Source organism: Convolutriloba macropyga, chromosome 11 (assembly GCF_964194025.1).
Source record: "Convolutriloba macropyga chromosome 11, txConMacr16.3, whole genome shotgun sequence".
In the NCBI taxonomy this organism is placed as follows: Eukaryota; Metazoa; Xenacoelomorpha; order Acoela; family Convolutidae; genus Convolutriloba; species Convolutriloba macropyga.
In genome coordinates this window covers 43,526,164-43,542,463 of record NC_134478.1, presented here as the reverse complement: position 1 = coordinate 43,542,463, position 16,300 = coordinate 43,526,164, and the positions used below count along the sequence as shown (strand labels likewise).

General features: G+C 35.6%; 1 protein-coding gene across 1 annotated transcript in view; it reads left to right on the top strand.

Annotated features, from left to right (window-relative positions):
* LOC142349137 (uncharacterized) overlaps positions 1-16,300 on the top strand; it is a 271,437-nt gene that overhangs the window by 162,065 nt on the left and 93,072 nt on the right. The window contains exon 10 of the mRNA XM_075400552.1: positions 4,291-4,542. Coding sequence (XP_075256667.1) covers positions 4,291-4,542 — 252 coding nt within the window. The remainder of the gene's footprint in view (positions 1-4,290; positions 4,543-16,300) is intronic.

Sequence of the window (16,300 nt, the reverse complement as noted above, 5' to 3'; positions counted from 1 at the left end):
AAACTGCTGCTGAACGATTAGAAAATTGTTCATGTGTTTGTAATCGAAAAAGGAGCAAGGTGCTGTTTTTTGAGAAAAAAAAGAAACGCGTTATTTGATTAAAAGATGTTCTAAAACGCGTGTAACCTTTTCTATTTTACGTAGAAAGCTCCGCAACGGTTTGTTTACCAAAATCAACTGAGTTTATTTTTCAAACCTACCTAGCATAGGGTGGTCCCCTTCGCAGAAGTTCCCCGTGTCACTCATTTTCATATTGTGTTTTCGTTCAATTTTTCTCTCCTTTCGTCTCCATTGCCCACTGGCGCTACCATTAAGAGGATACGTAACTTTCTGCGAAACATCGCCCCTCAGACACCCTAAACGACCCGTGGAATTTTAGTAAAACTCTGAGTTGTCCTCACATATATAGAGTTTTTTTGGGACTCTTTTGGTGGGCAATTCCCAAAACAGTCCCTGATTTGTTTAAAAAATTGCTAAAGTACCTATCTTGTGTGTCCCAGTGTTCGCTTTCCTAAAGATAATATTAATGGCTAAAAAACAAATGAAGGCCGATCAAAATTTTTGCGAGAAAGTATCGAACCTAAAATTTCATACTCTTAATTGACGGTTTTTTCTACAGAGCTACAATAAATGACATGCTTGAATCTTTGAACAAAGTAATGGACCGCTTTCATCTACACACGTGGTTGGGTTGGAAATAGGATTCAGCTTTTGACAGCTGTAATTAAAAGTTTTAAATGAAAGAGCTGCAATGCGCTTTTAAACAATCCGTATAACTTTTTATAATAAAAAAAGCACATGTTCGAGAAACGCATTTGATTCAAATATGGTATCGACGAAAATTAATGCTGCACATTACTAACAAGAAAGTATAACAGTTTTCTAAACGTTCTTCCACTTCCTGCGGGAATCGACATTCCGATATGCAATGTGAGAGGCGGAAGCTTATGCTGGATTGAGCCAACTTTTTCGGCTTGCAAAAAATCAATACGTGTGGCAAATGTAAAATTGAGTCTTCTTCTGACACGGGTGGTCGTTCATAAGTTTCAAATTTTTAAATTGGAGGTCAACTACATTTTTCGAGGAAAAATGTCCAAATTAAATGGAAGGATAGTTTTCGGTCTTCTTGGGTTTATAAAGATTTCTGGTCCTCACTTGAGAATTTGAAACTGATTGCAAAAATCTCAGAAAATTTTGACGGCTGCGTGCTCGGCAACATGGAAGAACATTTTTCGGAATGAACCCAATTTTTTTGACAGGTCTCCAGGGCCCAACCCTGCCAAAAATAATGACGAAAGTGAAGTGAGCGCTCGACAAACTCATCAAAAACTAGCATCAGGCTTTCCCCCGGTCATGAGTTCCCCCTCGGTCACAAGTTCCCCCTGTTTTTTGTATCACTTTTCATCTCATTTTCGCCTGCAACGACTGCTGCTTAATCGAAAAACAGGCCAGATTGCATCACTTGCTCGAAAAATCCTGACGGTAATGGTGGGTGGCGCCTAGACGGCGTTTGGACGGTTAGTAGACACCGGGTCGTCCTACAAAGATCGTTTTTTGTAAGGACTGTTCTCGTGGACAATCCCACATACAGTCAAGTGTTTGTTTAAGATCTGCAAAATTAAAAATTTTCGTTTTGGTCCACTGTCGACTGTCCCATTGTATACATTACGTTTATCAAATCTTCAAAAAACTAATTTAGGTCATCAGCTAATTCTGCGACGTAGTTTCGAAGCTAATTCGTTTCATTTTTAGCCGACAACTGTTCTAATTGTGCTACAACAACTTTTCCTTCATGATTGCTTGAAGAAAGTACACATCGTTTCATCTAAACGCGCAGCTTGCTGGTTGTCAAACAGAGCGTTGAATGAGCTCTGCTAGAAAAAAAATCGAAATGAACGAAACACAATGGCATTTAAACTGACCACCTATTGATTGAAAACTGTTGGCATGCGCGCTGGAAAAAAATTATTTGATTTGAAAATTTTAGAGATGATTAATATGCAAGTACCTGATCATCAATGAAAACGCAAAAATGTGTTCCAAATTTTCTGTATTGTTCTCCCCTGGCGGGAATCGTTCTAGCAATCTGCCGCGTGGGAGGTGAAAGCGTATTGTACACTGCGCCCACTTTCTACGCTTATATAATTAAATATGTTGGGCAACTCTTAAAACGAGTTCACTTCAAACTGCGAAATTTAGTCTTCAGGCTGTTTCGTCTACTACGAACTAGATTACACGAAAATTCGAACTGACCCAAACCCCGTGCCAGTCTTCGTTGCCAGTTTTGAGAAATTTCACTTTTCCCTAATTCGACCAGTTTTTCCAGGAAAATTGTTCAGAAACCAAGGAAGGGTTGTTTCAAACGTTTTACCATTTGGAACTGCATTGAAAACGTCAACCAAATCGTGCGGGTTCAGTTCGAGAAATTTTTCACAGTGTTTTTCAGAGTAAGAGTCCCTCTGCTTTGCTTTACCGGCAAGGGTCCCTACCCTGCGACTCAATATCACAATTGTGCGTTGCGTGCAAGCACCAAGTCTGTAATCTATTGTTTTCGGTTTTCTTGAAAGCTTGGGATTAGTGACCAATTGAAACTTAGATGAAGACAATTAAAACTTAAAACTATATATTTGCCTGGTTTTTCTCTTGCGATATTCTAGAGTAAACAGTCGCCTATAAGATGGTAAAAAATTATTTATTCTTGTTTTTTGGACAATTTTTTGCCTTACGACAGCTGTATATATATTTTGTCGATCAAAGCTTTACGATGAACGGTTTTTTGCAGCTATAGTGTTCACTCTAAAGAGTACGCTCTTAGTTATATTCATGAATGGTCACTTTCCCAAAAAAATTATTTAAAAAAGACCAAAATGTGCTTAACTTATAGAGCACTAATCAATTGTCAAAAATGGTTGCTTAAATGATAAGATCCCTCGAAAAGAATAAAAAAACTGTTGAATTAAAAATAAATTTGTTTTGCACACAAAGTGTCAGGAATGGTGATATTGTTTATGGTGCTCGTATAATGCTCGTAACACAAAAGCTCTCACTTATTTACCTTTCGAAAACACTGACCATTTTTAGTCCTAAATGGTTCTTCACTTAAGAAAGCTCTCAAGACCGACCAAGGATTCAAACGAAAAACTGAAAAACAGCCAGTTTCTCAAGAATTACATGCAAAAACGGTCACTTTCCTACAGAAGTTGTCATCATTTTGAAGAATAACTTTTTGTAGATGAAAACACATTTAATTTAAAGTGATACTAAAATGATCAGTGCTTAAAAGGAACAATCAAATTTGAACTTATTATTAACAAAGAAGGTGAAAAAGTCTCGAAAACGTCATTTACTAAAGTAATGCTAAAAGAGGAAAAACACTACGGAAATTAGTTACCCTGAAAGGGTGCTCATAAAAGGTCAGTATCCTGCACGTCTGATCAAAATTACTCAGTAATGGCCACTGATTGAAAACGAACAGCCAAAAAGTCAAAAATGGTTGTCCATTTTATAGAATTATAATAAACGGACAGGTGCCTCTCAAAATAGTGAAAAATTATTCGTTTTGAAAGATCATTCTTGCCAGGAAAATTCTCAGAAACAGTAAGAAAAACAGTCACCAAAGATAAAGGAATTCCTAAAAGCTCTCATTTTCCCTCAGCTTTACATGACAAAAAGCACATTTGCTCGATTATATATATACTCCGCAACATCTGTTTTCCTCACAAATAAATTGAGATCAGGAAAATAAGCGAGCGCGAATAAGTCCTATACACTCAAATTTTGCTATATAGGTCGGTAGATTTCGTATTTTACAGTGTGCTCAATCTAGCGACAAGTGTCGCCGACTCTAATCCTTTGATCAGGCTGAATACTCTTTTGATCAACCTTTGATGCGGGGGGGGGGATTAGTTGCCAATTTTCGCATTGCTTTTGTCGCTATATTACGCATAAAGGGACGTCACGAAATTAGCGACGAAGGATGGGCAATTTGATATTCGCATTGTCGCTGATCTCGGCACATTTTGCTAAAATGCGAAAAAGAAACAAAATGAAAAATGATCTCAAATTTTCAATTTGAAAAGCACGCCAAATTCGATCAAAAAGAGAAACTCACTTGAAAACAATATTCAAAAAAAGGTCATTTCCTGCAACATTGGAAACATTGGGACATTTCCTGACCCTTTTCTTGGACAAATACTGCTCGATTGGACGATGTTTTCTCGGCACTAGTTTAAACTAGGTTCTTATGTTGATTTTTTTTTATATCGGCAAAAAATGTATTCTTTTTTCCAGGTTCTCCGGCAGCGCCGGACCCAGAAGTTACGTTAACTGGTCAAGATATAACGGAAGTGGTGGTTCATTACGACCTCACCCTGGGTGTATGTTCCATTACATTTCCTGGTGTCTCTGGGAGTACGTCCAATTGTCAGACCGAACTGTACAACCAGACCTTCACGCTCTCTAGTGGATACGGATTCGCTGGTTTCATCACATTCATTGACGCTGGCTTATCGTTTCCTTACCTAGTAATGCCGCTACAATACCGTGAGTTTATATTTTTTGACAACTTTGTTTGTAATGCGCTTCGGTCTATCTTCAAATCACCTAGCAAAATTCTAAAACTTGCAATATCGATGACGTCTACATTACAACCTCATTTGGCCATATTTTTGTTGCTCTGGAACATATTGTTGCTCTTGAACATAAGTAGGTTGAAAAAAGGTGAAATGTTTTTCTTAAATCTTATTTAATATTTCAAATTTTGCTGCTCCTTGATTTCCCTGTCTCCCAATTCTGATTTACTATTAAAGATAGCTGTGATACCAACCGTTTTCTTCTCTCTTGAGATAGCACATGTATTTTTCAAGAGCATATGCAATTTAGTGGTCAATATTTTTTGCAATCGAACTTCATTTTGTAGTATTAGAGCTGCTAGAAATGAACGGATAATTAATCCTGCATATCGACCGCATAATTTAAAACGTTAATTAACACTACTCCTGCCGAACAAATAAACGCGCGCTTAAGCTAACAATACGTTCACATTTGTTCCTTTACTTTTCTAATTAATAAACGAGCCTCAGTTTAGACCTGAATTATCCATAACTAGAACTAAATATGAGTTGGCGCCGCTAATACCGTTCAATTTCCCTCCACTTTGAAGGACATTTTCAAATCAGAGGAACTACTAAAGGCAAATCAGGTGGATCAGAAGAAAAGCAATAATTTCCTCCACAAACTTCAAGGCTATCTGAGCAGAAGTGGAAGAATTCATGCGCCTACGCAAGGACTAAACAGGCTCAAAGGCTCCCGCTTTTTTAATATTTGATAAAGGAAAATCAATAAGATTTCCTTGAGAAAAGCGGAGCGAATTCCCTCGTTTTCGTGGCTAATAGGAATATTAGGAAACCGTTTCAATGTGAACGTGGGCGTGGTTTTCTAATGTGAACGTGGAGTTTCAGCTTTACATGACAAAAAGCACATTTGCTCGATTATATATACTCCGCAACATCTGTTTTCCTCACAAATAAATTGAGATCAGGAAAATAAGCGAGCGCGAATAAGTCCTATACACTCAAATTTTGCTATAGAGGTCGGTAGATTTCGTATTTTACAGTGTGCTCAATCTAGCGACAAGTGTCGCCGACTCTAATCCTTTGATCAGGCTGATTACTCTTTTGATCAACCTTTGATGCGGGGGGGGGATTAGTTGCCAATTTTCGCATTGCTTTTGTCACTATATTACGCATAAAGGGACGTCACGAAATTAGCGACGAAGGATGGGCAATTTGATATTCGCATTGTCAAATCACAAAGGCAAATCAGGTCGATCAGAAGAAAAGAAATAATTTCCTCCACAAACTCCAAGACTATCTGAGCAGAAGTGGAAGAATTCATGCGCCTTCGCACGGATTAAACAGGCTCAAAGTCTCCCGCTTTTTTATTATTTGATAAAGGAAAATCAATAAGATTTCCTTGAGAAAAGCGGAGCGAATTCCCTCGTTTTCGTGGCTAATAGGAAAATTAGGAAACCGTTTCAATGTGAACGTGGGCGTGGTTTTCTAACCCCTATCGGCCCGATGCTTCACTGGTAATATTGAGGAAGTCCAATTACAATCGTAGACAACGGTCCTTACTTTTTGCTTAAGAAATAACTGAAAATCTAAAAGAACTTTACTATTTAAACAGTCAATATAGCTCGGAAACTTCAGAACAAATTTCTTCTCTTAACTATTCTATATTCTAAGTTATACTCTCGCTCAAATTTCCGATACAACCACTGAATCAAAGAGGCGTTGAATCCATCTAAACAGCAGCTCAATCCGATTAACAGGACAATTAGTAAGCGTGTATATTTGTTTTCACCATTGTTTTAATTAACACTTTCAGAACCCAAACTTTAAATTGAGACTTATAGCACAAACAGTACTTAGGCATAAATCTTTACCTTCGATTTGTTATATATTTTGTCAGGTTAGATCGGCTTATATAAATAGATCCCCTATTGTGTGATCTGAAGCAGCCGTTGTAATTTGATAACTCGTGCGCCCCGAGGGAAATAATCACGCTTGAACTTTTGTTTGTCTGTCCGATCAGATTGAGATAATAAAATATCCACCAGAACAGCACACTACAAGAGAGACAAAAAGGGTAAATTGTATCAGCTTTCTAGCCACCACGATACAGTATTTTTAAACAACAATAGAGACCAAAAGTTGATCAGTTACTCTTGTTGGTTAATCTTTATCCAATTTTTAGTTAATTTATACACTAATTGAAGGATTTGGAAACTCTACAGCCAACATTTAGCCAAATTCTATCACCCCAAAACCACTATACTCCAATTTGCCCACAGTTTTAGGAAAGTTTACGGTTAAATTTTAGCATTTTCACTTGAAACAATCAAAATTCAACAAGGTTTGAACTTATCTAGCAAAAAACTATCTAGCCTGATTTTTACCCAACTTTTATCAAATCTATGACTGATTATTAGTATTTTCACACTATCTTACATAGTGTTAACCAGAATTCATCCCACCAACACGAAAACAATCTAAACTTTAAACAACATGTCTCAAATTTACAGCTAAAAATCTATAATTTCATTCTAAAAAACTAAAAATCAACCATATTGCATCCCCCAAAACCTATTTAGCGTAAAATTGACTTAGTTTTTACTAAATTTATGGTTGATTTCTAGTGTTCTCACATTAATTAACCTAATTTAATCCAAAAACAATCCACCCAAATTGTATTGAGATTAATACTTTTATAGTTTTTACTAAAATTTTGTCCAAAATTTGGCATTTTTGAATTGCTTAACTCAAATTTTAGCCAAATATCTGTCCCCAAAATGTTTTCAGCGTAATACACATCTATTTTACACCAAAATTTTTGCTAAAAACTTTGTATTCGCACAATATTTAACTGAATACTAGCCAGGATTCACCCCCAAGAACAGAATTATAGTATTTCATCCCCATTTTAGCCAAAATTTCTACCTAACTTTGAGAAAAAAAGCTATTTGGATGGTGCTAATTTGCAATTCGGGCCAATTAGTAAACAAATTATTTTAGCGCATTACAACTTCAATGCTTTTTTTAATATTAACCACTTTTGCTTCAAAAAACACAAAATCTATTAATAAATTTTTCCCAGAAGTTGGTGCAAACTGGAAAAATAACAAGAAGGTTTGCCAAAAAAAGCTACAATTACGTTCAATAAAACAATGAATATCGTAATTTTGACAAATAGGTTTGTAATATAATACATTAAAGTGTAAGCTATGAAAATTTTATCATAAATAAAAGTTTATAATACAGAAAAAAAATCTAAAAACACCGCTATCGTAATTTCCGATGTTTTAAAAGACATGTATTAAATTTTTTCAAACCCAATAGTTACATTTTTGCAGAAAACTGATAAAAAATGGTCTTTATAAAAAATGGAATAAGCTCTTATTTATGAAGCACTTACAAAAGGTCGTTGATTATTTAAACATTAGATTTAAGGAAGATAACCAACAAATTGGAAAATTTCCATTTTATTTAACTCAAACAGAAGATACATAGCTATTCACTACCAGTAACCAATAGACACTTTAGTACAATTTTACAAAACGTTTAAACAATTAAACCCTAAAGTCAGCGAAGTTTTGTATGCTCTAAAAAATTATAACACAGTACGCTCATAAATTATAACCTATTTGTCGACATTACGATATTCAGTGTTTTATTGAACGTAATTGTAGCTATTTTGGCGAACCTTCTCGTTATTTTTCCGCTTTTGCGCCAACTAATGCGTTTTAATTACTGCTCTTTTGATAGAATTACCCAGCTCTTTAACCACTTACGAATTGCCAAGAAATTGCTACAAATTGCATTGAAAGCTCTCAAATTTAACACGCCAAAGTATTAGAATTGACTCTTTGGTCAGCCTGAAAATTTAACAAATTTACTCGTGTTAATAATTAGCAAAGAAAAAGTAACACAGATTCGCTTCGGCAGAACACTAAAGTACCATCACTATTTTATTGAAATTGAACATTCGGATGATATACGTCCTTGTTTAGTGAATTATACAGTTGAACAAACAGATAGCCATTAGTGAGTAGTAATATTTAGCAAAAATAACCGGAAAGTTTTTGAACTTGTAATACAATCACTAAACGGCCCAAAAAAGTCCAATTCATAGGAAAATACAAACGGGTTACAATTTTTTGTTACTTCGCAAGTCTGATTTTCTGAAACTTTATATTTATATAGTAACCTCTGCACAATATTTTTTTAATTATATTAAAAATTTATCCTAATCGAATCTTAATACAAAGACACAGAGAAATTTAGTACAGAAATGGCGAACGTTATTGCGTACTCTGATATCGCCTTAGAAAAATTCACCGAATTAGATTCTACTGAGGACTTTTTCAATTTGACACGGTGAAAGATACAGTACTCTCTGTGAACAAACCCTGCAGATCCTGGCACTCCAGCTGTGTATGATGCGTGACGGAGATACCTTTTTTGTTGTGTTTCGCGACGACCAGCGGCTCAGTGGTTTGAAATCCTAGCTGCCGGACTAAATTGGAATTTGGTTCAAGATAAGTTTATCAAAAGGTTCATATAGATAAATGTGGTATCGACAAAAATGGAAAACGCATTGAAATTGAAAATATAAAACCACAACTTGAAGAACTTCCTAAAAGCCTCATAAATAGGCTAACAAAATCAAAAGAAAACAGATGACCAGATCCCGGATAAAACGCTAAATAAAGAACATTGAAATTCTGTGGAATTCTTTCTGAAAGGTTTTACTCCACCATCAAATAAACAAAAAGCCTATCAATGGTTAATGGAAAACCCGGACCCAACTTGGGAACAATTGCAGGACCATATGTCAAATAAAGACGTAAGCTACTCAATGACAACAGAAATCACATGTACTTCTTTCAACAACACACAAAACAAATTGGAAATTGATGAAAAAAACCAAATCAAAGAATTCAACAGACTTTGTAAAGACCAGAAAAACGCAACATATACAATCAACAATCAAACAATCCAAGATTTGAACGAAACCAAACCAGGTTTTGTAAGTTCTGGCCACACCATAGCATATTGCTTTAAAAACAAAGATTTCAAAAAGGAGAATTGTTCACCTCCACAATATCGAGAGGAATTTGATGACCACTGAAGTCGTAATTCACAAGGTCAAAATCGACAAGAACCATCTACAGACAACAGAAACCCGAATTACCAACACTCTAGCTGTAATTTATAAAACCGAAACCAATCCAGAAATGCTCGAAATAGTTTCTTCTCTCGTGTTAGGCCTCAGTCTCTACATCAATAAAGTGAGTTCAATCAGCCAAGGGTCTATCATTATCCGAGTAGGTCACAAGATCGACAAACTAGTTATATATAAAAAGATGATAACTTTTAAAATAATATAACCTATAGTCAAGATAGGCGGACACAGAGTCATCAACAGCACCATAGTAGATCACAACATAGAGCTCAAAATCGTGAAAGTCGCGGCAAAACTCCAAACCGCTCATGTGAAACGAATAATTCTAGAGATAGTAATCGTGGACAGAGCCAGCGAGTACATTTCGATAATGGGACTCAAGGAGGTTACTCTGTTGACGAAAACAACAACGAAATCTATTTAAACTAAGTGAGTTTCCGTCAATTAGTACTACTAATACTAAAAAAGATGATCATTACTCACATATTCATATTAATTTACACTGTCCCGTCGGAGACACAAATAAAAATAGAGTTTCAGAAAGACATTTCTTGCTGAATACTGGATATTCATGCTCAGTAACTTATTACCACACTTACCTTGAACTCTGCAAAGCACAAAAACTTGAAACAACAAATTCAACAAGCCCTGCTCCTGTTGTAAACGGTAGAAAAACAAAACCTATTTGGCCGGGCATTATTGAAAGCTTCTTTCGATATTGCAGAAAAACATCAAGTACATGTTACCGCATGGTTATCGGCTAAAAATAGATTAAAATCGAAGCTAATAGGAATTGATTTCATCGAAAATACAGAAAACTCCAACTTTCGAGTTTCCGGTAAAAAGTTTCTGTTCTGCCTTCCCGATTCCAAACGAAAAATTTACCCATATATCTCTGTTTTTAAAATTGTAACTCTTGAAAAATCACAACCACTAGTACGAAAATCATCACGTCCCATGTCGATCAGACCCCCAATCGAACTCTTCTGCAAGGGAACTTCGTTTGTTATAGGAAGTGAGCTCCAGGACAAAGGTATCTACACATACAATGTCCAATGTTTCAGAAAAGAAGCAGAACTTCGAATCGTGCTGTATATTCCACAAAATGGCAAGGTTGTTAAAAAAATTTGTCCAATTGTTCAGACTTTGCAACCCATTGAAGCAAAATAAGAACCTTCAGACGTTAATAACATATCGTGAATCACTTAAGGAATAGTGATATAAATTGGGATCAGATCTTTCATGTCAGTGAAAAATAAAGTCCCAAGGTGACATCAAAACAAGATTTCATAGAACTAACAAAAAGAAAAAAATACTGAACAACGGAAACGTCAACAGAATTTTACAGATCAGAGCGCACTAGGAACAGATTTTAGCAACGAATTAAAAGATCTTAGGCTGCAATTCTAAAAAAACTGGAGACAACATACGACCAACAGAGCTACCTAAAAATCAGCTTAGGGGTTTCAACAAAGATGATCAAGGTTTCGTTAAAAACTTGATTTTAGCAAGGTTTCGTTAAAAACTTGATTTTAAAAACTTGATAAGAACATACATCAGTAATGAAAAATAATTCAATTGATGAAAGTCCTAATCAAAAACAAAGATGTGTACTCGCAACGCAAATATGATGAAGGAACAATTAAGCACATTTTTTTCGTTAAGCGTATTGTTACGTATTTTTTCAAAATTCAACTATTGCCAAACAAAGACGCTGTAAAGTACCTGTACACTACCAAGAATAAATAGAGAATCTACTGCAACAATTGCGTAAATCAAGTATCATTCGAGAATTGGGTAATGATAACGAAATGGTATCAGAATTCATCAATCCGATTATCAACCTATCAAAGAGGAACACCGTTAAATTGCTTATAGATGCTAGATATTTGATTTCAATAACAGACTTGAGTAGATATTCATGGCCCCTTGAACCCATTGGAACGTTATTGAAATGATTGAAAGAAAATTATTTGACAACGGGTGATCTTTGTTCTGCATACAACAAGGTTGTACCCTTTAAAGAGTAAACTAAGCGACCGGCAACCTTTGTAATAGGACCAAAACAGTACACATTTGAAAGTGGATTCCACGGTCTATGTGGGCTCCCTAAATTCTTCAGCCGAATTATGACAATTCACTTAGCAGCTTTGATTAGAAACAAGCAAGAAATTACATACATTGATGATACAATAATGCAATCGCAAACATAGACAAAAATTTTTGAAATTGTTTATAAATACAATCACTTACTAAGAAAATCAGGATTAAAAGCGCAACCTGCGAAAACAAAACCCTCCCTAAGTAAATTACAATTTCTCGGAAATGTAGTAAGTAGGGAATGAAAACATCCAGTAAAACAAGAGTTGCAGACCTTAACGCATAGAAATCACTGGAAAACAAGCGCAATGCCATGCGAGTTTTTGGATGTCCAGGATTCTATGGCGTGTACATCGAAAACTTGCATTTAGAATACAAACCTTTTTTGATTTAAAACAATCTGATACCGTGAAAAAGGTAGCAAACGGAAATCATTTAGTTGAATACTACCCCGCTGAAGAAACATCCCAGAACCTATTTAGAAAATGGAATCAATGGAAGTAATTCGCATATCTTACAAAAATTATTGACGAGTCAAATAGAAAAAAAACAGCCCTTTAACTAAATATTCTTTTCAAAGTCCATGCAACACTGAATACTTCTCAGTAGAACCATTAGCACAAATTCTTGAAAATTATGAGAAGGAAGTTGACTTAGAAAATCCCTAACAAAAGCTGATTTTGGCTTCAAGAGAAGCGGCTCCAGAGTCTCCAATCGATATTCAGGAAATGATGAAAATATTACAAAAATTTGATCTCTAATTTCACCATTACATAAATCACAATTTAGACCACCATCATGTCCATACATAAGTCCTACACGATACCAACCTACACGTAACCCAATTTCTCAAAACCTGAAAAAAATCAAATCGAAAAAAAAAATGAACGCAAGTGTTAGAACCTCTTGCTGATCAAAAATACACCCTCCCGCTATCTTTCCAGATTTACTTAACTTTTTGGGTATCAATTAACTCAAACAGTGATCTCTGGAAGTACCCATCACTAACCAGGCTTAGGAATCCGCTTCCGGCAAGTTTAGTTGACAAAGACAGGACAAAGAGAAGTTCTTGTTATAGCAAAATAAACTTCATTTCTAAAACTGTCACATTTTTCATTTTATTACTTTCGTTGTTCATATTAAAAACACACCTTTTCCCTCTAATGATTTAAAAGGTTTCTGGTAAATTACGAGTGATTTGCTACGATTGCTACGCATTGTTAAATAACACCTGAAAACCCTCAAATCGTAGGTACTCAAACTACCCTTCAGCAAAGATCCTACCTTTGTTAAAGCACTGATGTGTAGGGCAAAAGCCTTGGTGTTGCGTTACAATTGTGGTATGTGGTCCCATTGTTCTATAGTAAACAAGTCTCTCATTATTACTTACGACTTGATCATTACTCCAGATCAGTGTTTGCAGCTAAGGACACAGGAAAAACAGAAAAGACCGAATTCGGTGATGAAATAGATGTTATGAAATACAGTAAGCAAAGTAACCCACCACAACTGAGGAAAAACACAGAAAAAGTTTACCCTATCTCGTGCGATGATGCGGACAAATAAAATACAACACTTTCTAAACCTTGAAGCAACAAAGTAAGCTAGGCATTGATATTAAAGATAGAACCATTTACCACAGTCAGGGACAAAAAGTTTCTTTGTACTTTATCAGAAGGTGGTTGTTCTTCACTATCATTTGCCCCCCTTTGGTTATAATTGGGTGGCACCGGAATATTGTGTAGTTACCAAAAGACTTTCGCGAAAGCTAAACTTCTAAAACTCGGAAACGAACCTGCAATGTATAGTGTTTCATATTGAGTGAAGAAAAACAGGAGAGACCATATGAAGGATCTGGAACTTTTTATGCTGCTGAAAAGGACACAGTACAGAAAGTACAAGTTAGAATAATTGATGAACAAGAAAACGTGTGTGTAAAACCTGAATTCGTTTATAGAACTATTTTAGATTCTCTATACGTTTCATATAATGGATTCAATATGAAAACTGGGGTACCAAATAATAAATAAAAAGTATTACAAAGAAAAGAGAGCCGTCCGCTGATCAAGACAATTCAATTTCTTACAATGGTTTCCAACCTGGAAAACATAGAAGAAAGAATAAAATGGATTATGATCTTAACCTCACTGTAAATTTGACTGCATAATTTATAATAATTAGCTGCAAAAAAGCATGGAAAGTGCTCTCGTGAACCAATGTGAACTTGACTGCACTCAACAACAAATGATACTTTTGTTACCCACTCAAAATGATCGTTTGGCTAGAAGAATGCTCACCGGCAACCGTTCCTTGTTATTCGACACAGATGGTAGCATAGACCGGCTGTACCAGTGCCCAAAACGAAATTCAACTTAACCTATTGAAGTTCCTAATCAGTGTCACGACCGCTTTCCTATTCATTATAGGGATAGGACAATGTTTGCTGATCTTATCACCAGACAAAAATACCCTGCTGCTAGCGAATTAAAATGTGTTGGAGGTTACAAAAATGCCTACCAACTTGCTATCGATCATGATAATTCGTGGTAACATTTAATGCCAGCTCCTGTTTCTTCGCAACCACCCGGAAAAATTGCACCAAATTTTGAAGGTTCAACTACCAAATTTACCGAATATGAATCAGAGCCAGCGGATATTTACATAACTAGTCAACTAAGAGCCTTTTGGGACAATGTTTTTCATTCTGATGCGCCAAAAGCAGTCTTGACAAAAATCTCAAGAGACGCTTTAACGAAAAGACATAATGATCACATACACACACAATGATATTTTTCCTTCCGTAATTGGAAAAAACAGACAATTCTGCCTTTTTTTTATACTTTCAACACAGTTTTATTCGAATCAGTTCAAGCGCACTGTCGGCTCAATAACTTTTTACCTCGAAAAATTTGGGATAAATTTCGCGTGCTTTCTTTGTTTAAAATTCATCAAATATATAGTTTTTGCAATAATTAGAGCATTCGGAATCCATAGCATTTCTTAAAACAAGATTAGGTTTTCTTAAAACAACTTTAGGATCTCTTTTTCACCTGTATTCTCGGGCGAAAAAAGACTTAGTGCCCCAATTTCTCGCAACGCAGTTCACGATCAGTGCCACAGAAAAACAACACGATTGTAATAACCATTCATTAATAGAATGTTGCATAAAATTGTTTATCTTAATTTACATCAAGCCTTAGAAACAACAATTCAAGTGCTAACCCCTTAAATATTTCGAGATTTGGATCTTTTCCGTTTGTGCGCCCCCCCCCACCCCCAATACGTTTTTCTCCCACCATTTACAGAGGACATGTCATTACATGGTAAATCATTATGTTAAAACATGGCACGTGCGTCCGGGGGTTGCAAATAATATGCACCCACTAAGCTGGGGGGGCGCACAAACGGAAAATATCCCAAAATTTTAATATTTTTCTATTTCAGAAGAGACAAACTGACTATTGAGCACGCACAAAAAATATATCAACCAACCTAACGTTCTGTTTATCCTATTCGTACCACACACTGGACAAATATTAACCTCAAGTATTTCATGCACAGACGAAAAATTACGAATAGAATTGTTTCATTCCATTTTGATATATTGAAAATAAAATTGTATTAATCGAGTATTGTTTTTTGTTTGTCAAGAACGTCTTGATTCAATTTGCCAGATGACGAAAAGCTTCGTACAAGAACAAAAATTTAATAACAGCCCTTTTAATTTTAGACTTTGAATTTTTGGATACGTGGGAAACTTGCAGCGTTACCTTTACTCCTCAATTTCTATACTTGAAGTATTTTGCTTTTTCAGCGCCCTATCATTTAATTAATTTACACACAGACTTAACATCAGAACAATCATTCACATAACGGAACCAAACATATCGTTAAAAAAGGTAACCAATAGTTTCTGTTGTTAGCTACACAACACGAGTCGTAACACATGGTAATTATGTCTGTAACTCACCGAAAATTATTGTTTACAAAAAACATTAGCGGTCTTAATTAGCAATGCCAAAATTCTAGAGTTTCATTTTTTCTTAGAATCCAAACATAATAGCAGCCTCATGTTAATCCAACCATTTCATATTTTCTAACAATAAACCTAAGAATGATTTTCTCCCTTAATAATCGTTTAATAGGAAAACATTTTCTGTCAGAAATATTTCATAGCATCCCATCCGAAAACGATCAAAACACTCCCTTACTGGTATAAAACTTTGGGTATGTAGAAACCTGGAAAGACGGCTTCATCCCTTTAGCACCAGCTTCTCATCAAAGAGAATTTTTTCCGACCTATGTAACACATTAGACAAAACCCAGCCCATTCTTTTATTAGATCTTTTATATTGCTCTCCTACTTCATCCAAAACTGTTAGAAATTGTTCCGCTGGGAAAATCCTTCACTACCACACCAACTGGCGAGCTAAAACTATTCATCACAGTAGACCTC